Genomic DNA, 26909 nt, shown 5'->3' on the forward strand with positions numbered 1-26909 from the left:
TGACCAAGGTCAAGAGCATGTAAGCATGGCTGTTACACTGTTTGCCAAGCTCATTAACTGTGCTTGTGTAGCGTGGGCCAAGTTAGCTGCATTTTATTGCAGGCCTGACTTTTCCTGCTCTGGGAAAAGCCATGGTCTGGAAAAACACAGATCTTTGGAGGTTCATCTCTGCTGCCTTTCCATCTACCTGATGGGCAGTGCAGTGCTGATGTTTGGAACTGTGTTTAGCCAGCTCTAACCTTCACTCAGCTCAACCTATACCTGGTTTCAGTCTTCAAATCAGGTCCTTTCATCTTGTAATTTTGTAATACAAATCTCTGCTTTGGGTTAGTTTTGGTTATTGAGCTGAACTGAGTGGAACACACAGCCACACAAAAATGACCTCTCCAAGTCCAGCACGAACGGAATCTCTGTTGCATAAGGATGGAAGTAGCTTTGCTAAATGCTTGATTATTGAGGCAGGTCCTTAAGGCTGTAATTATAAGCATGGCTCTCAAACAAGATAAAATGAGCTCCTACTTATGAAAAGAAAATGAAATTGTTTCCACTTTGACCTTTTGAGTTCCTGTTTCCTTTGAGTCATTGTAAATAGAAAAAAGTAAGAATTAATCAGTACAGGCAAATACTGTTTATTGAGAGGCTTTGTGTGCAATGTAAACTGTAGTACCATAGACTTAAGTAAAAATTAATGAAAAACACTGTATATCCGAGGAGATTATTTAATAACAGAATGGCACCTTGCTAATTTCACAGACATTTCCTTGATAAGGCTGCAGATTTATTAAATACAATCCTTGCTTAGTCGTTAGCCCCTAGTTTGCTATAAGAGCCCACATATTTCTTTTTTTTATGTTGTATTGGAGAAATTGGCATGTTTTAATTAATGTAAACTTTTCTTTTTTTAAAGGGAGCAAACATTCTTTTAACTGATAATGGACATGTAAAGTTAGGTGAGTTAATACATCTTAGTGCTTAAAAATTAATATTTTTATGTGCTTTAAGAAGCAGCATGCTCTGCTTTGTTTAATGAGGTGATGGTTCATATAAGGAATTACTGAATATCAGAATTCTTTTTATCTTGCTGGTGGTATCTAACTAAACCATCAAGTTAGTATCTGAGGATTAGTTGGAGTAATTTCGCAACAGTGAGGTAAAAGACCTGATATTGTAAATGAAAAATAAAAGTCAAATCACAGGGGTTGATAAATTTTTTATATACTCTACCATCGAGAGTCCTTAAATGTGAAATGTACCTTGAAAGCTTAGCTGAAAGAATCTCTTTGGTAACACAAAATGAGGTGCTCTGTCTTATTAAAACCCCTCATGTACCTGTGAGGTCTTCTGTGCCAGCCTGCTCTTCCTTGTGTGTATGAGGGACATTTGTGTCCATGTTTGGCAGGTGATTCAGGGGAGCTGACCAATGGTATCTGAGACAGACCAAGTTTCTGTTATTTGCGTTTGGGGTTTTTTTGTGGTTAAATATTTCCAGTATATTTAAGGACCTCTTAACAGTGGGGAAACCAAACTTGTGTTCATTAACAATTAATTACATCCAATCATTTGTTAACTGTCATTTTGGTTTTGCCTTTTTTTTTTAATAGCTGATTTTGGAGTATCTGCACAGATAACAGCTACAATTGCCAAAAGGAAATCCTTCATTGGCACCCCATATTGGTAACTGTGTTTTACTTGACCATTGATATAATGGTAGCACATATAATACTGTTGAAAAATTGTGATAAAGGCATGCTCTGTCATTCCTGGGTAGACTAACTACTAAAGGCTGTGTCAGACTTTCTGGTGATCATATCTGTGTTACTTATTCCAAATCCTGAATTAGCTGAGTGTCAGAGAAAAGGCTTTAATGCTCTGAAAACTTGAAAGGCTGTGTAGTGCCATCACTGTTGACTACTTTATTTTCATTTAGTAAAACCTAAAAACTAACAGCAATTTTGCTTGCTTTTAACTTTGATCTTAAATTTTTTTTTTAATCCCTGACTTTTTTTATTTTGGTATTTTATGTTTTTTTCCCGTCCAGCCTAGATACAGCTTTTTTACTTGAGTTTCCTTTGTCCTCACAGATCCACAGACTTTTTGCTGCTCGTGAACTGTTTCTCTAAGCCATTTTCTCCCTTTTTTCTTCCTAAACTGATTGAATTCTGTGATACAGTTCTACCTGTGCTGCATCTCTATTCTTCCCCATTAGTGTATGTAATTTTTAGCTGAAGTTCTGCCTTTCATTTTATCCTTTTCTTACTGAAAGTTGTTGTCCCCTTTCACCTTGCAGTACATGAGACACATTCTCTACTGTAAAACAGTACTTTTGTCATATGTTTCACAGACAGATACAAAAATTCTGTAGTCTGACAGCATAGTAGGTGCAAGATAAAAATATATATAATGAAAAAACCCTATGTTCAAGTATTGACTTGAAATAGCCAAGCACAGTATTTTTAGCATTCTTCACACCAAGGCTTCACTTCCCTTTCAGAATAGCACAAACACCCATCAGTCACGATTATGTGATTGGTTTGTGTCTCTTTCCCAAGATGTCTGGGTGACCTCAGTGCTTGAAGGTCCTGTAACTTTTGAATTGTGCCATGTTTCTCAAATTACTTTAAATAATAACTTTGAAAGTATTACATAGGTTAAATGCTGATGGAAAGCATCACTTGTTCTTTGCAAAACTTCTCAGAGATTTGAGAGCAGAAGCAAGGAAGCAAAATTTTTGAGATTGCAGAGAAGAAAATTTAGTTGAAACAGGCCATGTGAAGGTTTTAGTGGTCATTAGATGTACATGTGTCTCAGGGCAGGTGAACTGCAGTGCTAATAACCCTTCATTTAAATGTTTAGCCCATGTTCCCCCTCTCCTGTATTAGCTCCCTCATTTTTGATTCAGAGTGATTGGGATTTTTAATGAACTCTGGAAGAAATATGTCTAAATATAGTTTAGTTATGCAAACGTGAAGTAACTTCTACCACCAAACCTGCTGATGTTTTCAGATGTGCAGATAAGGAGTGGAAAGGGCCCACAAGGCTCATTGAGTCCCACTCTTTGCCCTGCACAGGACATCCCCAAGTGTCACACCGTGTGTAGGAGAGCATTGTCCAAACACTTTCTGAGCTCTGGCAGGCTCGGTGCTGTCACCACAGGATCTCTGTATTTGAGTAATGCATCAGTTGAGATGCTGCTTGAAGATCTACTGGAGCACTCTCTAAGTGACTTCATCTGTGTTACATTTTTTAAGTTATTTAGTGCTACTTTGCAGGTGATCAGGACTGATAAAGCTTAAAGCTAAGAAATAATAACATGTTGGCCACCTTGTAGGGATGCATAGGACAATCAAATTCATAATTCACTTTGGCCATTAAAAACATGTGACAATTCCAAGTGAATAATTTCCTTTAGCTATTCTTATTTATGTGCCAGTTATGTTTGTTCATTTTTGCCATCTGGGAATGTGAAACCACTTTGTTGACATAAAGAGGTCACCTGCCATGAGTGAGACAGACTTTACAAACAAGGAGTGCTGTATACAGAGGTGACAATGAGTCTCATGCTTTCAGGGTACAAAAAAGCTGACATTTTATTGCTCTTTCTCTTGTTAGAATTCTTTTCTTCAAAGTCAGTGGATCACTTTATGGGCAGTATGTAAATTTGGGTGTTATGTGGATTTTTATTGTAGTTGAATAATTATACCTCAGGCTCTTTGGTTGTTGAGTAGTATTTAGTCTGAGACAGATTGATTTCATCCACTTACTCCTGAATAACCATTGTAGAAACTGCCTGTTAGTTATCAGAAGATGACTGAGGGAAACTCCAGGTGTATATTACATAATTTTTTACACACACACTTGTGAGTGTATATCTATATATACTGTGATTTTATCAATTGAGAGCTTTAAGGAAGAGAATACTGTGTGTACAAAGAATGTTTGATATATGGTGAGAAGTTTACCTAAAAATATATCTTACTGTTCAGGATGGCACCAGAAGTTGCTGCAGTAGAAAGGAAAGGTGGCTATAACCAGCTCTGTGATCTATGGGCAGTTGGAATAACTGCAATAGAGCTTGCTGAACTTCAGCCTCCAATGTTTGACCTACATCCAATGAGGTTAGTAAGGGGTTAGAGCTTGGTGGTAAATGCAGCTAATTAAATAATCCATTTGAAGAGTTGGCTGTGTGTGCTTGTGGGTTTTGGGTGTATTGCATGGGCACTGGGCTGTGAGGGTTCTGAGTGAACAGAAATTGGACAGAAATTTTAACAACTCCTTCTGGTGCACAAGTGTATAAAGTCCTGGTTGAATCTCCTAAACTGATGTGGCTTCTTGCTGCCTATTATATAAAGTATTTAATAATTTATCTCGTGTGTTGCAGCATACCCACAGAAATGCTGTTGTTCTTTTTTTTCAGAGCACTTTTTCTAATGACAAAAAGCAACTTCCAACCTCCTAAATTAAAGGACAAAATGAAATGGTAAGTGCTTTTTTTGTTTCAGTAGATAATGAATGTACTCCACTTGGATATTGATTTTAATGTTTAGCACTTTGTTTTACAGGTCCAATAGTTTCCATCATTTTGTGAAAATGGCACTTACAAAAAATCCTAAAAAAAGACCTACAGCTGAAAAGTTGCTACAGGTATAAATTTATGTATGAGGGGTCTTTTATAAAGTTACAAAATTAAAATATGCTTAGTGTGAGTGGCTGGAATTTTAATCTCTGTGTTTCCCTGTGTCTTTCAGCATCCCTTTGTTACCCAGCCGTTAAATCGAAGTCTTGCCATTGAACTTTTGGATAAAATGAATAATCCTGATCATTCCACTTACCATGATTTTGATGATGATGATCCTGAGGTAGGAGTATCTTCTAATCATAGAATTAGATTAAGTTTTTGTTTGCCAGCAAAACTAGATTAAGTTTTTGGGCCCCAGGACTTTTTGTGATCTGGGAATAGTCTCAGGGGTTGCTTTTACTTTTAGTTGTGCTGCTCTTTCACTCATACAGGCACTTAGCAAAAATAATTATATTTTTGGGAAGGGAAGATTGAAGAAAAAGAGATTTAAATGCCTCAAATTTTTGTTCATTGCTGTTCATCAGCAATTTTAAACAGTAAATGTGATCTGCTTCTCCAGTCCTGAGTTCTGTCATGCGTTCTGCTGTATGTTTCTTTGTGAAGTTATGTTTCCATCTGCAAAGAAAGCATTCATAAACCTGTATAGGAGAGAATGATCCTGTAGTTGTTTTTGTGCAGTGGTTTGATGTGTGTTTTTTGCAGATTGTATTTTTCCATCTTAGAATACTCTGAAACTTGATTTTACTTACAGTTTTATCAAAGACTTTCTGACTTTCTGCTCAAATAGCTGGGAAAAAGTAGTCTGCTTATGTAAGATGATAAACAGCACAGGACTGAAGTGTTTAATAAATAAGAGAAAAGAGATAAATATTCTTTACTTCATCCTGTCTCATACTTTCCTGCACGTTAGTGAATACTTTTCAAATGTTTACAGTTCCCTAACTGATGGCCCTTTTTTTTTTAATAAAAAATGTAATCCTTTTAAAACAAATGCCATTGATTCCTTAATTACATATTTTTGGTTCTTTTTAGTGGGTAAACTGATCTACAAATGCCTTCAGAGGAAAAGAAGCTTAAAAGATGCAACTAATTTTCAGATTTTACAAATTAAATTAGCTTTTACCCACTTGAACAGCAAAGACCAGTTGATTTTCACCAAGTCTTTCATAAAAGATGAATAAAATAAAAAGTGTGGAAAGAAGCCAAAGTGAAATAGATATTTTTTTGGTGTTATGGAGTGCAGTGCTTACACATTTTCCAAATATGAGGGAAAGAAATTAAGGCATAAGGATGAAATAATAGTCAATACTTTTAAAAGCAAATGTACATGGTGGGAGTGGAAGAAAAATTTAGTAGTTTTTTCTGATTTAAAAAAAAAAATTAAAAGTCAAACACACAGGAACTCCCTTAATGTAGTTGACTTTCAGGTCACTTAAGAGAAAGGTGTCTGATTCTACATGGGGTCTGCACTGAGTAATTTGGATCTTCTCACCATAAACTCTTTACTGTCCTTTAGTCCTCTCTCTGCTCAGTGATGAGTGAGAGCTGTGAGGCCCTTTGAGAGGTGTTTCTTACAAACTAGTGTTCCCTCTTATATGTCCCTTGTGACTTAAAATTAAGAAGGATCTTCTGTTGTCTACTGTATCACTTATCAACTACACCATAATGAAGTGTGGTATCAGGAGCAAAAGCTGTGCCTTTTCTGGGGAGAAGCTTAGCAAGTTTTGTATTTCAGCTGAAGACTCTCACCACAGGCAGGGCAGTCCTTGGCATTGTGGTTTTTCTGATAATAAAAAGGAGTCTAGTAAGAAGTGTATGTGCTTCTTTTATGGACAATTTAACTTTCTTCAAAACTTACCTGCTCACAGAGGCAGCTGGAGATGTTAATTTAGGGATTGGTCAGTCCTGTGCTTGTCACAGTTGCCTGAATGCATCCATCAAAAATCAAAAGAAGTGACAAAACGTGGTACGACATAACATAGTCCAAAAACACCGTTGAGAATTGAGAGCTTCAGACCTCCTCCTTAGTTTGTTTAGAGCTATGGATTTTTTTGAGTGGTAGTGCTAATGTTTTGAGGTTTTTTGGTGGCTTGTTTTTCTTTTTTGGAGACGAGAAAGCTTATCTCTCTGTCAGTGGTCTTTGAAGGCAGGTCTGCTGCCCACTGTGGTGACAGGTCTTTGCTTGGCCTGTGCTGCTTTTAGAGGGATGCAATCTGTTACTGCTTGGATAGTCTGCAGAGCTGTGAAGTAGATCTGAATTTGCCACCACTCTGAGGAGTACCATGCTACATTTTTATATAATTCGAAACTCAAAGGTGAAGCGTTTAATGTGTAAAAACTAAAATCCATCCCATTATTTGGGTATAGTTAAAAAGGTTCTTCTGTTCATGCAGTTATTGTTCATTTAGCAACTGTATGTGAAACTGACATTTCCAGTATTTTTCCCTACCCCAGCTCATGGAGGGCTTCGCTTAATTTCCTATTCAGTCATGGACAGGATTACTGCTTGGAACTCTGGACTTAGGAGATGTTGACAATTGCCTGTTCTCCCTATGTCTATGACAGTGATTCTCAGGATAAGTGTGATATTAGCTGAAAAGGTTGCATAGAGAAAGATGCTCATGTTTTATGCCTAGCACGCTGCAAATTTTGCGGATAAGATTGTTTTTGAGATCTGTGCCATGATGGAAATTGTGCCCAAATGGCATTTGTGTCAGGAAGTTAACCTACATTCCTTTGGCCTCCTGAACAGCTGTTTGTGTCAGCCTGTTGTCAGTGCACATTCCTCCTGAACAGCTCAGATGCCAGGTGTTTGTGTCAGCCTGTTGTCAGTGCACATATTTCAAAGTGACTTGAGGACTTTGTCCTCATGACTGGGAGATGAAGATTTGATCCTGAATGTAGTTCTGTGGTCATGTAGAAGATGATAGGAGGACAGGCTCTGTCTGTAGTGCAACACAGGCATCTGTGTCAGTGTCTAAGTGCTCACACAGTATTGCTGCAAAGGTGAAAATACCTCCTAGCCCTGCTCCACCTGGGCTCCTGGTGCTGGAATTGCACATGCACACACATCAAACATGACCAGGCAGTGCCTCTTAGTGAAGGATTATAAATGAGCAACTTTTCAGCACATGGTATCAGATCAAACCTTGACATGCTGTAGCCAACCATTTTTGAAGCCCAAAGAATGCACAATAGACAAAATGGAACTGTGGAAGGGAAAGATTGATACAAGCTGTGAAAAATAAAAAAAAAAAAAAACCACTGCTGGTGAGAGTGGAGAAAATACACATCCACAGTCTGTAAATCTCTACAGTTTCAAGGAAGAGCAAAGTGAACAAAATGGGAGGTGAAACACCATGTACAGGTGTTGGATGCTAACAGGAATCAAAGAAGTAGTGTGTGATGAAAAGGGGAGAAGGGAAATCATGTTTGCAGATAGTATTTTAGGAATGAACAGAGTGTCTGAGCTATTCATTACTCTGAAAGTACAGCAACAATGTATTGGTAACAAAAGGGTGATTCACATGCAAAGATGCATGCATGGACCCTGAGGCAGTGAACAAGGGTGCAGAATGCCCCCAGGAAGTAGTGTGTGATGAAAAGGGGAGAAAGGAAATCATGTTTGCAGATAGTATTTTAGAAATGAACAGAGTCTCTGAGCTATTCATTACTTTGAAAGTACCGCAACAATGTATTGGTAACAAAAGGGTGATTCACATGCAAAGATGCTCACCATGGATCCTGAGGCAGTGAACAAGGGTGCAGAATGCCCCCACATTTCTAAGAGAACTTGCAGTGGTGAATGTAGAAAGAAGAGGGAAAATCCAACAAAGGCAAAAAAAGAAAGCCAGGCTGTAAAGTGCAGAACACTTCATCCTGTAGAGAAGTAAATTGAAATTCAGGGAAAAATTAGAAGTGGAATATAAATATGAAGGTGAATTTGTGGAAATTTTGCTATCTTTCTTGCCACACAGCAGAGGAGTACCAGGAATACTCCATTCTATTCAGCTTTGTAAATCTTGGGTAGATTTCTCATCTGCTTAAATAACGTAACTGATGACATTTTAGAAATCAGTTTAAGTTAAAAGCTGGGAAAATTATTTCAGTATCTCATGGAATTAAATCTGCCAGTAAGTCAGATTTAGTCTTACTGCTAATTTTAAAAACTACCAATACCCTTAAACTGAATGGTGAAAAAAGAAAATGCTATATGAGCAAAGAGAAAAGCTGGCCAGCATTAGCTTTACTTGCTCAAATGCAGTATTCTAAAATCTCTTATACTGAAGGCACTCAACAGTTAAAATATCTCCAAATAATTCCAACTTTAATATATTAAAAATGCATACAATCTTTACATTAGCTTTCGCTTGATTTTTTTTTTGATGCTACGTTAAAGAAGCCTGCTAAAAAGTGTTACACAATACAAGGTTTCAAGTGAATATATTTTAGTATTAAAATATTTTATTTTTCCCTTCTAGCCTCTCGTTGTGCCTCACAGAATTCATTCAACAAGTAGAAATGGGAGAGAAGAAAAGACACGCTCTGAAATAAACTGTAAGCATGTGTAATGTGACAATATGATGTATTTAATCATTGATATTATTTCAGCTGGTATTTTGAGTATCTGACATACATAGAAACATTTTTAGTGAAATACCTAGGAAAGTAAAAGCTTAGACTGTTTCACTTAAGGATATAAGTTGTGTAAAATATTTTTGCACATCCTTTGTCAGCACTTCAGCAGAGTTCATTATTGTTTCATCTTAATTGAATAAGACACAGCCTGATCTCTTCTGAGAGCTGATTGACATAGTTTTATATGTTACTCCAGGAAAGAGATTCAGACCAATGCCAGATTCAGCTGGGTAACAGAATGGCAAAGAATTATTCTTTCTTCGTTAATTTAGGATCTTGGATTTGCTTTTCAATTGAAACAATCACACAGAGGTCAGGAAGGGAGGAGGTTGTTCATTGGCCATTAAAAGCAGACTCCATCCCCCAAGTTGCAGTAATTATTTTGCTTGAATTAAATACTTAGAGCTTTAGCTGTCTTTTCTTAAGGTAAAATCGAGAGTAGGAGTGTTCAAGAAGTCCTGCCAGAGTTGTCCTGGAAGATGTGGTTAATTCACACCAAACTTTATTCAGCACTCTTTAGTGCTAGTGAGTCTCTCAGAAGAACAGATCCAACAGTGAATTCACATCATGGATAGTTTTTTTCTATAAAGTACAGTTGTATTGCACCTCTGAAGGGGACACTTCACTGCCCTATTTGCTCAGTGCTTTTCCTGTTCCTTCTCATGAGAAGGTGAGGCAAATAGTGATTGGGCTGCCTTTGTGATAGAAGAGTACTTTCTGTGCCCATTAGTTTTTCTAGCAGTCACAAGTTTGGTATGTCCATGTGTCACCACTTTCTGTCAGTGGGGATATGATACACTCATTAAACTGATTTTTTTCTTTTTTGTTAGCCTTTGGAGCTAAGTATTTTCTAACTGGAGTCCAAATTCTTGTTTTCCTTTTCTCCTCTGTAGTTGGCCAAGTAAAGTTTGATCCACCATTGAGGAAAGAGACAGAACCACATCATGAATTTGTGAGTAACAAGCAGCATGGGCTATGCACTACACATTAATCCCTACAAATATCTGTGAGGGAGGCGAAATCCAAGATCTGTAGCATGTTTCCTTGGTACTACTGAACTTTTTCGTGATTTTACTGACAAGTTGTGACATAGTGGGTTTTTTGTGCCATTACACCTATAGGTAGCAAACCTCCTTACTTGTGGTTTCTACCAGGTGTGCTGTATGTGCTAAGCAACAGCTTTGTGTTGCAGCTTTCCTCTATCCTTTGTCCCTCACTGCCCAATATACCATTCCCTTTATTGGCAGAGTTTTTTTTAAATTGTAGAATTCTTGTGTATGCTCATCTGTTTCTCTCCCTTGTTCTTGTATTGACAATGGAAATAATAAAATTGAGAGCTTGGGGAAGAGGTATGATGCATTTTAAAATACTTTCCTCTGTATAATCCTTCTGTGGCCCTGCATCACAGCTGAGCCATGCTGAGTCTGGCAGCTGTTTTCTGTCACAGTGTATTGCCAGTGTTTCCTCCTGCAGACCCATCAGTACAAGAGAACTCAGGCTGTGAGGGAAGAGGTGTCTGTGCTGTCTTACAATGGCAGTAGTTTCCTCCCTTCTATGGAGACTGTCGCTTTCCACATTTGTGCACTTGGGCAGTTTCTTCACGTTCCTGGATAAAAAGACACTCCTTTGCTTCCTCACTGCAGACTTACGTGTTCTCTCTGTTTTTCTAAGGCAGGTGTTAAGGAGAAAAAGTTGGCTTAGTAAATAGGTGGGAGGGACACTGGCTTTGCTCAGAGTTGGTTTTTGGAAGGGTGTGTACTTAGGAATGTACTTCTGTAGTCTACAAACCACATGTGAGTCGGATTTCTGACACAGACTTCCTTGTGGTGCTCTGTAGTTGTACTGAAATAATCCTTCCAAGTGCTTTGCCCTTTGGTAGTGGGTCAGCAGACTCTGGCTGTAAGAGGTTGTATTTAATCTTGCTTGTCCTCAGAACTGGCTGGACAGGGAGCCTCAGTTTCTGGTGCCTGTTTGAGATGGAGGAGAACAGCTTACCAAATCACACATAGGATTTAGACAAGTATTTCAGATGTGTTACTTAGACCTTGGCATAACTGCATAACAGCATTATTTAGGAGCCCTGGTTATGTAAGTTTTTATTAAGTATGATAATGAAGGCAGTGCTTCCACTACAAACCCATCATTTAAGTCAAAATTATTTTGGAACTTATTCCAAGCTATTTTGTCTTTGCTTCCCTGTTGTAAAGAAAATACAGTTGGAAGCATTGTATAGTTGAAACTGTCATGCTTTTGCTCATTAAGACTTTTATTTATACACACATAGAATTATAATTGTAAAAATATGTTAGTGGAGAGGTTGAAGTTTTAAAAATACTTTTCACATTTCTTTCTTTTTATCAGTCACTGACGATACAAGCCATAGTGGATAACTCCATGGGGCAGTGGTGCTTTTGTTGCACCTTGGGAACTTTAGCTAAACTGGAGAGAGGTTTTCTGAGGTGTTGAAAGCACAGCTTTTGAGAGCAGTTCTTTGACAGGTGTTCTGAAAGGGAGGAATCTAGCCTTTTCCTAACACCATGTGTTAGCAGTTAGGACCTTTGTACTTTGGAATCTCAGAAGTTCTTGCTGCTTGGTGAGGGGACTTGAACCATCCAGATGAATTCTGCTGATAACAAAATATCTTAGTATTGTTTGTTTTGGTCAGATATTGCATAGAAGAAACCTGTCCAAGGAACTTGCCTCATCTTCCTGTCCGTACAGAACACCTGTAACTGTTAGTTTAATCTTTCTGAAGAGGAAAATTAACTGCTCCATGCTTTATGTCAGAAAGAAGCATGCAGACCTGATATAGACAGATCTATGATTTCAAAAATAATGATGTTGAGTCCAGAGACCAAATTAAAAGCATGTAGTTATAGATTAGCTGAAGAACCAAGGACAATTTAAATTGGCATGGCAAATTGCAAACAGGTGACCTATTCAAAGAGTGGAAGCTTTAGCTAAGAGCCTCAGCACAAACCAATCTGTGGGAGAAGTTTGTAACAATCTGCCCACTCCAGCAGAGGTTGTCTTTGAAATGGAAGTGGGAGCAAGAGATGACTGTCTCTTCCTCCAGCAGTAACAGTGTGGATCTGTTTTCATTAAAGCAGTTCTGATGCTTTTGCTTCTGTCTCACCAAGCATGCTTAAAATTGCACTCAGTCACTTCATGTGTGTGAGTGCACAAAGCCCTGGACCCCTGCAGCATGAGAAGTTACTGTCAGTGCTGCACTGAGATGTTGAACTGGACTCTTGCTGGGACAGTTTGTCACACATTACCACAGCTCAGCTGGTGAACAGTAATTCATCATTTTGGTATTTGGTGATGTGACCATTCCCTTAGCTGTGTTTTACCTCCATTGCAAGAGCTGTCTTAACATGGTTTTGAGTTTCAACTAACAGTATCTCTTTTTTTAGCAAGAAAGTTTACATTTATGTGCATCTGACTTTGTCACAATATAAATAATTTGCTTTTCTTGATCTCTACCTAATGAACAGCCTGACAGTAGCGATTTTTTGGACAATTCAGAGGACATATACTACACTGCAAGATCTAACCTGGTATTTTTCGTCTTATGCCTTTCTTTGTCAGTGTTAGTTTTGTCCTTGTTTTCCTTTTTCAAAGTTCATGTTTTGTCCTGTTGTTGTAGTAGTGGTGTTTTCATCTGTAAAAATCATTAAATGTAGCTATTAGTCTGTATATGTATTTCTGTAGTGTAGAAAGAAATTCTTATTGTGTGCAACATTGACAGTATTTAACCTGTATTCATGTTTACATGAATCACTCTTATAGAAGGGGCTCAGTGTTATGCATTCATGCATTAATTGTAATTTCTTTACTGCCATACTGTCTGTAATTTGTTCGTTTTTGGAGGGTGATTGAATATAGAAGAAACATTTTCTTGATATTTGTCTGGTAGGTTCTTTTTAAATGATGCCATGCAAGACTATAAAATTATGTAAGACTGTGAATTCTCCAGATGGTAATGATGTTACAGAATGAATATACACTTAATAGAAATAACAGAAAGTGAGCTCATAATTGTTTTCAGTGGCATTTGGCATCATTTAAAGTCTGATAGATTTTCCAAATTTTCTATAGTTGCACTGCTAAAAAACTTGGTTTGTTAGCATCACACTGTGGAAATTACTCTAGGAAGAGAGTTTTCTTATGTCTCTGCTCTTTGTGTAGTTAGACACAGACTATTGAGAAAAAGGAAGAAACATTCTGTAGTAAATTAAGAGCATTAATCTGTAACTTTCTTGGATTCATGAGATATTTAATATAAGTGCACTGAGAGGAAGATGGGAGACTGGGGTGTTTCAGAATGTCTTGGGTTTTATGTGATGTGTTTTGTTTTTAGGGGTTTTTTTGTTTGTTTGTTACATCATCTGTTGGCCTGGTGTGACTTGAATCTGCCAGAAACATAGTTAGTGAAAGTTTAGACTGTCTTAGCCTTTCTTGGAAAGAAATTTGTGTATTGCTTCCTTATAAGAATGCTTCACTAATTGTTTTGAGATTAGTAGCTTAGATTTCCTTACCTGGTGGCAACACCCCCATCCTGTGCAGTTCCTCTTGTTTTGAGAGTGTGCTTTTGGCTTTTCAGTTTGGTTTGCTTTTGGTTTCCTCTTTACAGTTTAACACTTTTTAATTTGTTTTTTTGTTTAAGGCTACTTTCAGTGTTGTCACATACCTTGCTAGCCTGGTGTTTGTGGGTCTCAGAGCAGAATGAGAACATATCTCATAACTGGACTGTTCTTCCCCATCCTTCTTTTACCCCATGCTGTTCAATACACTCTTCAAAAATTGTGACTTATAAAACTTACCAAGTGCTGTTGTTGTCACAATCATGAGATGTGTTTTTATAGTCACTCCTCAGTACTTTCTCTGTTTCACTGCTTCCTTCACATCCTCCTGTGCTCATTGTGAATCAAAGTGGAGAATTCAGAGTTGATGGCAGTGCACTGCCTGTTTGTGAGATTGTTCAGTAAGATCTAACTCTTAGAGGAGATAATTACTAGTTGGTTCATTCTTCTGGAGGATGCACTGATCAGAGATTCTCTGTCTCCTTCTCCCACTCCTGCTCTGATAGTATTGGTTTCAGATATGTTCATTGAGAAGTGCTTTGTGAATTTTTCAAATGTTATCAAGGCAAAACAATTATACTTTTTCACAAGCGTGATGTATCACCTACTATTGCTGGGCTCTTTCCCTGCTGTTGTACTGGTTTTATAAAATACCTCATAAGTAACAATTCCATTGCAGAGCGAAGATGATTTTAAAAAAATTATCATAGATTGAGGCATATTTTGGGCCACATACAGTTGATATTGAAGGCAAATTTGGGGATTGAGTGACAGGATTTTGCACAGCTGGATTGATCATGTGGCAGTTTGTGCACATTACCTTTCAAATATCTGATGCCTATGATGTGGCTACCCTTAAAAATAATTTCGCTCTTACCCATAAAAATAATTTCTCTCTTTTTCTTCCCCTCCTAAGCTTTTTTGAGACACCTACCTGGATCTGCCAGAGGAATGGAGAAATTCAGTGCAGGTCTTGTTTGGAGAGAAAATTTTGTATCCAAACCCCAGTATCACTTAATGCAAATTGCAATCAGAAAGGACAAAATAGTGCTTCTCTTTCATCTTCTACAAATACACTCCTTTGATTCATAGCTAAATAAATAACAGTCTATTTTGCTCTAGATGCAGGCTCTTCTGTCTTTCAAGATAGATTTTTTTTTTCTGCAACTAGGCAACAAGTTTCTCAGGAACTTTCTTGGGTACCTTCCATCCTTTGAGGTTTTTTTTCCACATGCTACTTCCTGTCATTTGGAGTTCTGCATGTTCCTATTTTTCTTACTCTTATGTGCACATTAGACTTTGCATAAGGTAGATCTTTTCACGTCTTTCTGTATATTTTAAAGGCAATTGTTTGGATCCTAGCTCAAATAAGTTGCAGAGTTGAGCATTGCGTTTGCAGTGAGCTCAGGAAATGGTCTAAATCAAAGTCAACTTTAAAAATATGTGCTCTTTATTCTGGGACATTTTTAACCTATGCTATTGAACCTGAGTCACAAAAGCTTATTGTTTTTCTAACTCAAAACAAAATGTCACATTGAACCAAATGAAAATATTTTCATTTAGCTTATCCTGGTCTATAGTGAAATTCTGTGGCAAAACATTTTTCTTCCCATTTGTAGTGAGCTGAAAAATAATTTGGTTCATACATGGAGACCTGTTCTGCACATCTTGTTAAGTGAGAAATACCATCAGAAAATTCCCAAAAAAGGATGAAGTGGAAGGAACCCCTGGTGATCTCTAGCTTACTTCTGTTTAAATTAGGGGCCTGGAGTAATTTAACCTGATATAACACGCAGTGAAAAGTGTGGAATTCTACTGTTAAAGTGACAGAATTGAATAAAACTTGGCTTTGATATCTCAGGTTCCAACCTGTAATTGTTTTCAGTTGTTACAAATGTAGCCTTCATTTAGGACTTCTTTAGCAAAGAATTCAGTTAGAGCTTTGCAGTTCCCCTGCTGTCTGCACTGTTGTCCTTGCCAGGTGCATTTATACACTTGGTGCTATTTAAATACTTTTGTCATGGTTAGTTTTTGTTTTCTTTTGGCTCATACATACACTGTGGGCTTAATAATTTGTGATCATTTTTGGTAGCATTTACTTTTAGGAATGTAGCATTTCCATATAGCTATTCTGTGATTTTTAATTAGTTGTGGCAGAAAAGCTAAAATATTGCTAGGAAACGATTGGACTAAAGAGGTTGACATAGGTAACAGAGAACCTTACACAGGAGCATTTTTCTTAAATTGAAGTAACTTTTCTCCTCACTACACATACATACATACGCTTTTTCTTTGCTGCAAGCCCTGAAGACTCCTATCCTATTTAGTTAAAATTGCTTTAAAAACATATTGCAGCTATCAGTATTGGATTTCAGAGAGTCTTCATACCTTTTCCAGCTTTAGGTAGTGAAATGGAGCATGATCCTTAGATCACAAGAAAATAAGTGGAAATGGGGGAAAAAGTGCCAGTGGTTTTTGTTCTTTTGTTTTCCTTCCCTGTACGTTTGGGGTATTTTCTTCTTGGAAAAAGCAATTAAGAAAATGAAATGCTCAGTTTTACAGCTAGGATGCAAAGGGACGTTCATGTACAAAATGCATGGAGAACTGAAGCACAAAGGAAGAAGGGAACAGTGGTTGTGTAGCTGTAATGCACAGCAAAACCTCACTCAGCCACCAGGGAAGAATTATATTTAGCTTGTTCAAAAAAAAATACATTCAACTTGATTTTTATGATGTGTTAGGCTATCCAGAGAAATTCAAGAATGCACTTTTTATTGAAATAAAGGCATTAAAATACTGAATATGCCTTAGGTAGTGCTAGGCTCTTTTAAAAATTAACTTCCCTTTGATGAAGCAATGAGATAGGAATTGCTTTGTCATTTTACTGAGATAGAGATGTGTGCCTTTTTCCTTTTTACATTAGTAGTCCAAAGGTGATTTGTATTTTTTGAAATTCAGAGTTATGTCCCCAGCATTTTGTACATTTCAAGTCTTAATTTTGTCACTTTAAGTGGTCTTGTTAGATTTCAAGAACAGCACATGTAGGAAGTAACTGAGAATTCCTGGTTTGCTGGATACATTTTGTTTTTGAAGGCCTGAACACTGAAAAATATATTTCCAGGACAGCCCAGCCCTATAGAATAAATTAGAATGATAAGACTGTTAAAGGTACAGTAGCAGTTAACTTACAGTTAAATTCTGCAGACATTAAATAGCAGGTTTTTAAACTTAAGCCACAGAAGGTGTTGTAGATTTGATCATTCCTTGGCAATTTGTTTCATGGCATGGCCTTTCCATCAAATGTTTTGAGGAAATCTCTATACAGTTTTTAATACTCTTTTTAGTCATTGATTACTTTGCACATGTGATTTATCTAAGGGTATGATGTGGCTTTCTACATGTCAGCTTCCTTTAATGTTACCTAAGCTGCTGAGAAGAGCTGGTGATTATTCCCTGTATTACCTGTTTCCCAAAGCAATCCCTTCCAGCAAAGAGCACTCTGATCTTGCACACAGATGAGTTGTTTCAGGAATCAACTGTTGGTAACCTGGGGTTGCCTCTTTGATTCAACACCAAGGTCACAGACCTCTTCTCACTGTTGCTGGCTGTAGATCTCAAGATCTATTGGAATATATCTGTCTAGTCAGATTAATTCTGTTTCAATTCTGTCTGATCTAAAATCAGAGAATTTGAGTTAACTAACCAGCATTGTATGTATGTATTTTAAATGAAAATATTAATGTAGATTGATGAAGTTGATGGGTAACTTTGCATATATTAGTAATTAATGCTAATGTGTTCTTCCCTGTAGAAATCCATAACTTATAAGTCTTGACACCTTTATGTGTGGCTTTAAAAAAGTCTATTTCTATAGGGTGTTCTGGTGCAGTATAGCAGCTCACTGGAGGCTTTGCTGGATACATGCAGTTTTTACAAATGTTTCTGTTTCAAATATGTAGCTAGGTTTAGTTAATATAAAATTATAAATTCTCTGTGTATTTGAAATAGAAGGTAGAAGGAAAATGTATTTCACTTTTTAAAACCTCTCCAGCTCTCAGTATTTATCAAGTGAAGAAAAGGAGAAATTTCCCTGGTAATAGAGTAGTTGACCCTACCTTTGGAGTGAAAACCAGCAATATTTAAAGGGATTAGGAAGAGTATGCATGTCCAATTAAAATCGTAGTCAAATGTATGTTACACAACAGTAAATGGAACCAGAGACAGGTTTTGCCCTTTAAAACATTTAGACATAAATAATTCTGGCAGATGTCATCTTTGATAAGGAAAATTCTAGTAACTTTTAAAAGGTCTGGTGGCGGAGAAGGGCTCCTTTTGTTTTAGGTGGATTTATTTTTTTTCTCTTAATATTTTCCTTGTCATTGCTGTACAGTGTGTCTGTCTGTATCCATGCATTGCACTGTATGTAAATTCAGATGGACAGACATTTGGGTCTGCCCAGCATTTTGCAACATTGAGGGCTTGTCTCTTCAAGGTGAAAATCTCAGATTTCTGTAGCCCCTCAGCAACCTCACTGTCACAGGGTTACTTTTCTCAACAGTTTCCCAGTCTTTGTTCTGGCATCCTCTTACAGAGACTCACACAACCTGTTTAACCTACTTGCTTGTGACTCTGGTGACACCTTATGTTTCCAGTCTTGTGATTTTCTGCTCTAGAGCCTGAATCCTCAAAATATCTGTGCTTGCAGGTGGAAGTTTCTGAGATTGCATAGAAGTAATAGAAGTACTTGGAGCAAAGAAAGTTGAATCAGTTTCTTGCTGGTGGATTGTAGAACATCCACTGGTGGTGAGGAGTCAGATCAATAGAGGTAGATAGAGTTTGGTGGTTTGGGAGGATCATTTAATTCTAGAATAAAGATGTATAATAAAGTTGATACAGAGATTGAAAAGTCAGTCTCTCCATGGTTCAGGAAATGCCAGCACCAGGCTTGCTCTCTGATCTGTACATTCTTTTACGTCAAGTAATTATCAGTTACATAGTGTTTTTTCCACAGTATTTCACTTGTTTTGGGAAAATATGTACAGTCACTGAAGCAACCAAATGCTACTGACAGCTGTGGTAGACACACCCATGTGCAAACTACTACTTAGCTTTACAGGGCAGACTAAAGGGTGCAGTAAACAACCTGAAACTCCTTGGCAAGCAAAAAACAATATTTACAGCTTTGTATTGATGTGATTGCCCTTCAGCCTGGAATTGAGGGCTGCAGTGGTTTCTACTTCATCAGCTTGGAACACTGGCAAATCTGGTGTGAGACTTTTCCTCTGATTTTTAAAAATGCCCTTTTGGAAGATCAGCCCCATCTAATCCAGATTTATTCCTCTTAAAGCTTGGCTGTTTGAGCCTCTTGCTGAAGGGTGACATGCTTTTAGGTATGGGTTGCAGCTGAAAGGGGCTTCTTCAACAGAAGGTGTTGGGAGACCTTTAAAATGTTTCCTGAGAAGGAAGAGTGTAGCTCCATTTATCACTAACTTAGGTGATCAATAGTTTGTTTCTTCTGGTGAATACACTCACTATTTTGGAAGCAAATTTATCCTCATATTTCTCCTGTTGTGATCCACCTGAAGAAAAAAAATAGACTGTAATTATAGCAGTATTCTCTCAGCAGATGCAGATTTGATTGTGCTTCAGTGAGGTCCCTGTATTCCATTAATGCATTAAATATTTATACCATTATGGTTTTTATTTTAAAATAGTGTTGAAGGCCTGTTAGCACATCTTTTTCTTGGTAGCCTGTACTCCATGATTGCTGGAGCATTTGACTTTATTAATTCTGTTTTGGCTTTTTTTTTTTCCAAAGAAAAAATCTTCCTAACCAGTATACACATATTGGTATAACCAGAGTGATAAAAACACTTACTGTCCTCTCTGGTTATTTTTTAAATGCTTCCATGTGCTAAAGGATTTCAGGCTCTCTGCCAGAACTCCCCTTCTGAAATGACTACTAAATGTGCCAGTGAGGGGTAGCTGGGTTCTCTATGGAATCTGGTAGATTGCAAAGTCCTGAATTTTTTTTTTCTCTTATTGTTTTATTATTTTTGTTGTTGTTTTGTTTTCTTTTATGCAGCTAACTTTATTTGAGCAAAGAATCTCTTGTGTGCAAGGAAGGGGCAAGGGTCAGAGTTAAAAGGAATTAGAGGTGGAGCAAACAGAGAGGAGATTTTTGGGTGCAGTGGGCCTGAAAGTGGTGTTAGGGGGCAGGAGGGCCAGAGAATTCAGCTTGTTTGGTATCTCAGGTGTTGCAGAGGGGATGACAGCAGCATGGCACAGGGTGTGTGTTGGATGCTCTCCTGTTCATCTTAAAAGATTCATTCTCTTATGTTTTAGGATCTACAGCTAGAATATGGTCATGGTCCTCAGTGTGGCTACTTTTTGGGTGCAAATAAGTGAGTAAGCACTGCATTTTCTGTCTTTAATTAATTCAAGACTATTTTAATATAACGACACATTAGCTAAAACAGATGTAGTACAATAAGTCAAACTTGTTTCTCTCAGTTAAAATTCCAAAATCACTTATTTATTTCTAAAATAATAGTAACTCCAATGATACAGAATTGCAGCACTTTTCAGTATTTGAGGCTGTATTGACCATATTGTTTTTGTGGTGGTGTAAGCTTCCTTTTAAGAGCTGTTATCTTGGTCTACTTGTTTTGGGATATTCTGCATGATAGGTCCCACAGAGCACAAATTTACCCCATCTGAGAGCTGCCAGTGCTGCTCTTTGACATTACTTTATGTCCTTCTTTATTTTGTAGGGCACTAGGAACATGCAGTTATAGATCCTTTAAAAAATAAAATTTAACCTTTCTTAGCAAGCCCTTTAACTTCATGCTCATACTTTTAATCATCTTGATGTATTAATCATGAAATAATTCTCCATGTAATTTTCCCTTTGCACACAATTACTTAATTACATTTATGCATGCCAGAATTAGGAGGCCTACCTTTGATTTGCTAAATTAAATCATTCTAAAAATGCAGAAAGCCTAAGCATAGAGCATGATCTTTTTGCATAGTCTTTAATTGGGAAAAAATCAGTACTGATCATTTTTGAAATCCTCTTGTTCCTTAGTCCTGTGATTCTTCTCTGTGTTTTTGAACAAAAACATGAGTATGAAGTCCAGAATGTTACAAAAAATTAACCAGGGAAGAATTAATTTATCCTAACAGTAGTTTCACACTTGTCAGTCTGTTTTGTTTAGTATTATGGTTTTCGTATGGATTTCTTATTTAAAATTGGATTAAAGTAACACAGTCCTTGTTTTACAGTAAGATGAAAAAGGACCATTGCACTTAATAGCAATACATTAATAAACACACATGAAAGGGTGTTGTGTGAACACTAAATTTTAAAAATTTGCAGCTGTGTTCATTTTTATGTGGATGCTGGATGAATATTCTGAAAGCCAGCTGAAATAACATACTTTGAATTATTTATTGAAAGAATCATAGGTGCTTTTGATAATTGTGCTTGTGTACCACAATTAAATTATGTTCTTGTTCTCATTTAATGCTGAAGGAGTCTCTTAAAATCAGTTGAAGAAGAACTACATCAGCGGTAATTCTATTTCTTTTTTCCTCTCGTGTGTGTTTCAAAAGTAATTCATGCATTGATTTTTTTTGTCTGTCACAACTGCTTCTTGTTTGTCCCTGTGCTTGCTGAGAGCCTGTGAGAGACACTTAGTTGCCTAGATTGCAACTGTACTTTAAAGAACAGTAATGATTTTTAAAAAGACAGTAAAATTCTATAAAAGAGGTAGATTTTTGAGCTCAGAATGTTTCACAACAGTCAAGGTAAATTTTATACAACTCACTCAACCATATTTATCTTCTTCATTTTCTTAGGGGGCATGTGGCACATTTAGAAGATGATGATGATGCAGATGATGATTCTAAACAGTAAGTCCTTCTTTTAAAAACAAATAAAGTCAGACTCTTGAATAGATGAGTATTTGGAAAATAAAAAGGTTGAATCACATTCTGTAACAACTCGGGACTCATTTTGCTATGGCATTCTTAAAGATAGGGATTTTCACATTGTTGTTAGATTACATCACCATAAGTTGTCTTATTCTGCTGATTGTTATCAATGGGGGGGGGGATATTGTTCCTTGATTGATACAGCTTTATTTTAATTTTCTGTTATGGAACAAAATTTTGGCATCATTATATTGAGCCAGTAATATGTCTGACTACAGTCCTAGTACCTTCTTTAGAACTGATAGCTATATTTCAAAATAAAGCTCATGAAAAGTAGATAAAATATATACACTACAGGCTTTTCTAGATGTTTGAGTTTGCTCTGTGTTCTCAGCTAGGAGGATGCTTGTATGGGTGTTTGGTTTTTGGAATAGAGCTGACATCCTTTACTCAGAGAGAGCACATATGACTGCAAGGCATGTGTCAAATTAATAATGTTCATATTAAAATCCCACTGGTATAGATATTCTTGGGCTCTATTTGATTGATAGATGAGAGCTGAAACAATTTAAAGAGCAAAACCTGTACATGTAGATTTACATTCCTAAAGAAATCTGGTCTAAAGACCAAAATGAACAATGCCATTGAGACATAATTTTTGTTTGCTTTCTGTTAATGGGTAATTTGGAAAGCTGTTGCTTCATACAAGAAACCTTTAAAACATGTGTTATCTATTGCTGGCATCTCTCTCTTGCAGAGAACCAAACTATAATCTCTCTTTTTTTTTTTTTCTTTTTTGAGTCATTTTACTGCTTTTGTGAACCGCCTCAGCTTGGTTCCTCCATCCATATGAACCTCTGGGTATTTTGGGTTTTTTTGTGTACAGCTCTGTTTCTGTTAATTTTTGTTTCATGTTTCTTTTGCCCCCTACACTTCTTGCTCTGTTTGCAGCCAGTGCCATCAATTCAGTAATGTTCCAGGGCTTGGAACCTCTTGATCCCTGCTGTCTTGAAGTGCTAGCACTGATTTCTTTGAGTGCTTTGAGATCTGAGATCCTTGCACGAGCTCCATCAGAACTTTCAAACAGCACTGACTTCTGTTGCTTATGTGGCTGTTGTGTTTCTGTAGATTTTCTCTTTTAGGTTAGGCAAGAAAGAGCCTGAGAGAGCTTCTGGAGAGGTTCTAATTTGTCTGACCCTGGGGACCCGTAGTCACTGATTGTCTTCCAGAATTGACTTGATACTGTTTGTTTCTTCTGGTATATCAACCTAAGTACTTGTGCCCTACAGAGAGGGCCTGACAGTGTGTAAAAGCTTGAATCCTTCAACCTTGGGTTACAGATTCTGCATCCGTGCCCTTCTCTTGATATCTGCTGGAGCCCAAAGATCTGCTGCAGTTACTGGTTCATCTGCCTGGTCTTGATTATCTTTCTGTGGAACCCAATGAAGATTCAAGGCTTTGGTTTGATTTATATTCTGTGAGGTGGAGCTGCAGTTGAGGAACACATATGACATCATTTACTTCTCCCTTCAGATCCAGAACAAAACTAGAGAGTCCAGTGTACCCCTTCCAGCCCAAACTGGTGCCACGGCATGAAATTGAGTGATAGTAGCAGCAGAGGATCCATGTTTCAGAGAACAATATCAAGTTATCACTCTTCATTTAACAATATTGTTTTGATATTTCTGTTTCTCTCATGTGCAGCAAGGCTCTGATACTTGAATTTCCTGGTTATGGAAAGCAGCAATTACTGGGGCACTGCCCTGCATGGGTAGCAGTGACAAGCTGCACCTAAACCCTCTTGTTCAGACAAGGGCACACGGTCCTTTGTACACACATCTGTCGCATGTATGCAAATTGTTGCCTTTTTGCTTTCTTTGGCTGCCCAGTAACATTGGTTGTCTGAAATGCGGGAAAAATACAAAAGAAATGGAAATGGACCTTGAACCCTCATGACAGAGAACTTAAACCTAGGCCCCATATTATTAAGAGAAGATAATTTCTTCCACCAGAGCAGCTGAAATGCATGACACAGGGGAACTTATTCTCAAAATCCCCTTCCAGCTTCTCTACAATACAAACAACAGTTAAGATGCCAGGACAGAAACTCCTAGAAAGAATGAAGCCAAGCCGACAAGTTGTTGGCCTGTAAACAAACAGGCAGATATCTTACTGCTTTGAACATAATTTAAAAATAAGGAAGATACTGTGGAAGAATGTCAAGTTTCCTGGTTTATTTAGTGGAAATAATTTTATGTTCCTGAAAGATTAGAAAACAGAACAGTGGAAGAGGTTTTAAAAACATGAAAAATTTCAGAGTTTAGTGTTTTCTTTTTAAATGCAGCATATTTTTTAAACCACAGAGCTGGGAGAGGAAGAGTGCTCCTGGTGCTTCAGCTGTGTTGTTTTCTGATAATATCTTGTATTCTTGGACCAGACTGCTCTAGCATGAAAAGTTGTATTTCCCAAGATTTCCCTTAAAAAAGAGACTCATCAACCAAAAATCAACCTAAACACGAGGGTAGCCATCCACTGCAGATGGATTTTACTTCTATGTGTAAAGCTGTTTTAAGTCATCAGTGTAACTTCTCCAGGGAATGGTCTTCATTAGTTTTCTTGTAACTCCCCTTCAGCTCACTGATACCCTTAACTTTCTCCTCTCAGCAGGGCAAATGTCAGGCCTCTTCTGTTTCTCCCTACTTTGTTCTGCACAAGTTTGTGCATCTTCAACAAATCAGTTCATGACACTCTGTGCTCTCTGGGGGGGAACATGTGATCCTTGTTTTCATGTAGTATCTGAGGTATAACAAAATGTTTGAAAGTATTTGTGATGCAGTTACTTGGATATAATAGTGCTCTTGACAAGTTAATGGTATTTATTTATGTGGCATTTTTGAAACCCTGTGTCTTCTTGAAGACTGCTATTCAAGTTTTCTCTCTGTTTTGGTATTTTTTCTTTATAGAGCTACTATGAAACCTAAAGTGCCACCTCCTTTACCACCAAAGGTAAGTGAGGGGGATTTGGTTGCTCAGCAGAAAAATGCACTTTAAATAAACAAATAAGTGGAGAATATTTAAATTACTGTGGTGGCTCTTTACTTGTGAAAATTTCAGGATCAAAATTCTGCATATGGAGCTTTTAGCTCATTGATAAGTGGCATGGATGCTTTGAATTTTTTTTATGTTTTGATTATTACTATGTCTCTTTCAGCCTAAATCAATATTTATCCCCCAAGAAACTTACTCTTCTGAAAATGAAAATCAAGGGACAATCAAGAGATGCCCAACATCAGAGAGTCCAGCAAAATCTACATCTCATGTTCCACCCAGACCACCACCTCCTCGGTTACCTCCACAGAAATCTAATCCTTTAGGTAATAAACATGACCCCAAGGAGTATACAAGTATTTCTTAAATAATCTAATGTGATTTTATATCTGTATTCTTAGCTGTGTACACATTAAAAGATATTGAGGTAATTTTTTCTGTGGTGGGCAAGTAACAAAGTGCATGAAAGCCAAAATTCATGAAAAAAACATGCTTTAACTCTTCAAAGGGTCAAGTGTACCTTCTATCAAAGTCACTGACACCATTCCTGCTGATGCCATTGGTGACACAATTGCTTTCCTAAGCAACAGGCTTATAATGTAGAGTATGAGGATTCTAAAAAAGTATGTTTGTAGGTTTCAGGTTGAGTGTGTGAGCTGTTGTTGTCATTTGTCATGTCAAGAACATTACATACAAAGTTTGCTTTTGTATGTAATGAACTGGGTTGGGGAGTATAGGAGGTAATTATGTTTGTTTACTGTCAGCTCAGACTGTTCATTTTATGCCTTTGTCAGTCTGAAGCCTTGAGAGTTGTCTTGGACTGGCTTCTCTTAAGCAAGCTCAATGTCTACCTCTCAGTTGTTACTTTGGTAGCTTTTCCTTGCTTCATACTTAGTTCTGCTGTTGATTTGTTAAAGATCTGACTCTAACAAGGCTGTGTTTCTAAGGAATCAATAATTGAAGTGTTAGCTACTGGCAAGTATTTCTTTAGGTATGGTCAACACATTTTCCCTCATAACTGTGACTGCATCCCTTTCTGTGCTCCTGTTAGAGTTGTTAGATTTGAGTTATTATGTTAGAGGTGTTACATTAATTACCAAAAGTCATGGATTGTGGCTTGATGGATATGTGCAGATGTAACAACGTGCATGCTTCAGAAATAAATTAGGGTATTTTATGCTGTATTATATACAGTGTATGTTCTGACTTAATTGGAAATTCTGGCCCACTTAAGAGTTTTTAGGCTAGATTACTCTTTGAGGTGAAGACAGAGGGACACATTCTTAACTACTAATCTTTCTAGGTAATGGAGTCACTTCTGTGCAATTAAATGGTGAAAGAGAGGAACTGCCACATCAACAGAATGAAGCTAGAGACACTAACTTCTCAAGGAAAGAAAAGAAGGAAATACTGGTAGGTATTTAAGCTTCTGGGTGTTCTTTTAGAATTGTCATGACTGTTCTACATGTGCAAAGAAGAGGAGCAGGCGTGCTCTTTAATATGGAAATTATGCTGGATGGCACCCTGTTTACTTTGAATCAAAACAGTTTTCCTTGGTTGTCTAGTTGTGATACAGTCTTAGTCTGAACTTTGTCAGTATTTAGTTTTCCTTAGAAACAAACACAATGACAAATATATACAATTTTCTTGGTCTTTCACACACCTGAGAGATATAATGAGAGCCATGTCTTGTGCTGTACTGGGCAATGATTGTTTAAGGAAACAGGGAAATGAGGGAATGGAATATGCTGTAGTTAGACTAGATTAAATATAACATGGGACTGCCATCTTTAGGGCTCCTTCCAAGTGTGAGGCTGGAATTGTAATTTTTTTTTTGTGAGAAGTGAAGAGGAAATAGACTAGAAATGTGGTGATGAGTCTGTTTTGTTTTAAGGAAGTGCCAGTAATACTGGCAATACTTCGAAAAGTAGGATTACCTGCACAGCTTTGGACTTGTCATTTGAAATTGTGTGTTAGAAATTTACCTGTGAGATGGGTTTGTTCAGAAGCTTCTTTGTGCTAGGAGAAATTGATACTGACATAGGAAAGTGCATGTAGCACTGAGTGGTAACATTTAATGCTGTAATACTGAAGGGTTGAGCAATTGTTCCAATATTGCTTAA

At 37.3% G+C, this 26909-nt stretch overlaps 1 protein-coding gene across 8 annotated transcripts in view; it reads left to right on the forward strand.

The window, feature by feature from the left end:
- Window positions 1-26909, forward strand: part of MAP4K3 (mitogen-activated protein kinase kinase kinase kinase 3) — a 67149-nt gene that overhangs the window by 20694 nt on the left and 19546 nt on the right. For 5 of the 8 annotated variants that reach the window (XM_039718853.1, XM_039718854.1, XM_039718861.1 and 2 more), the window contains 15 exons: window positions 908-950; window positions 1602-1674; window positions 3984-4115; window positions 4415-4477; window positions 4560-4641; window positions 4746-4856; window positions 9058-9133; window positions 10108-10166; window positions 12712-12774; window positions 20146-20204; window positions 21338-21376; window positions 21664-21717; window positions 24702-24744; window positions 24950-25112; window positions 26090-26199. In XM_039718853.1, the coding sequence (XP_039574787.1) occupies window positions 908-950; window positions 1602-1674; window positions 3984-4115; window positions 4415-4477; window positions 4560-4641; window positions 4746-4856; window positions 9058-9133; window positions 10108-10166; window positions 12712-12774; window positions 20146-20204; window positions 21338-21376; window positions 21664-21717; window positions 24702-24744; window positions 24950-25112; window positions 26090-26199 (1170 nt within the window). The remainder of the gene's footprint in view (window positions 1-907; window positions 951-1601; window positions 1675-3983; window positions 4116-4414; window positions 4478-4559; window positions 4642-4745; window positions 4857-9057; window positions 9134-10107; window positions 10167-12711; window positions 12775-20145; window positions 20205-21337; window positions 21377-21663; window positions 21718-24701; window positions 24745-24949; window positions 25113-26089; window positions 26200-26909) is intronic. The other 3 variants (XM_039718855.1, XM_039718856.1, XM_039718857.1) reach the window with 3 other exon arrangements.

This window comes from Passer montanus, unplaced genomic scaffold (assembly GCF_014805655.1).
Source record: "Passer montanus isolate IOZ18808 unplaced genomic scaffold, ASM1480565v1 scaffold40, whole genome shotgun sequence".
Lineage (NCBI taxonomy): Eukaryota > Metazoa > Chordata > Aves > Passeriformes > Passeridae > Passer > Passer montanus.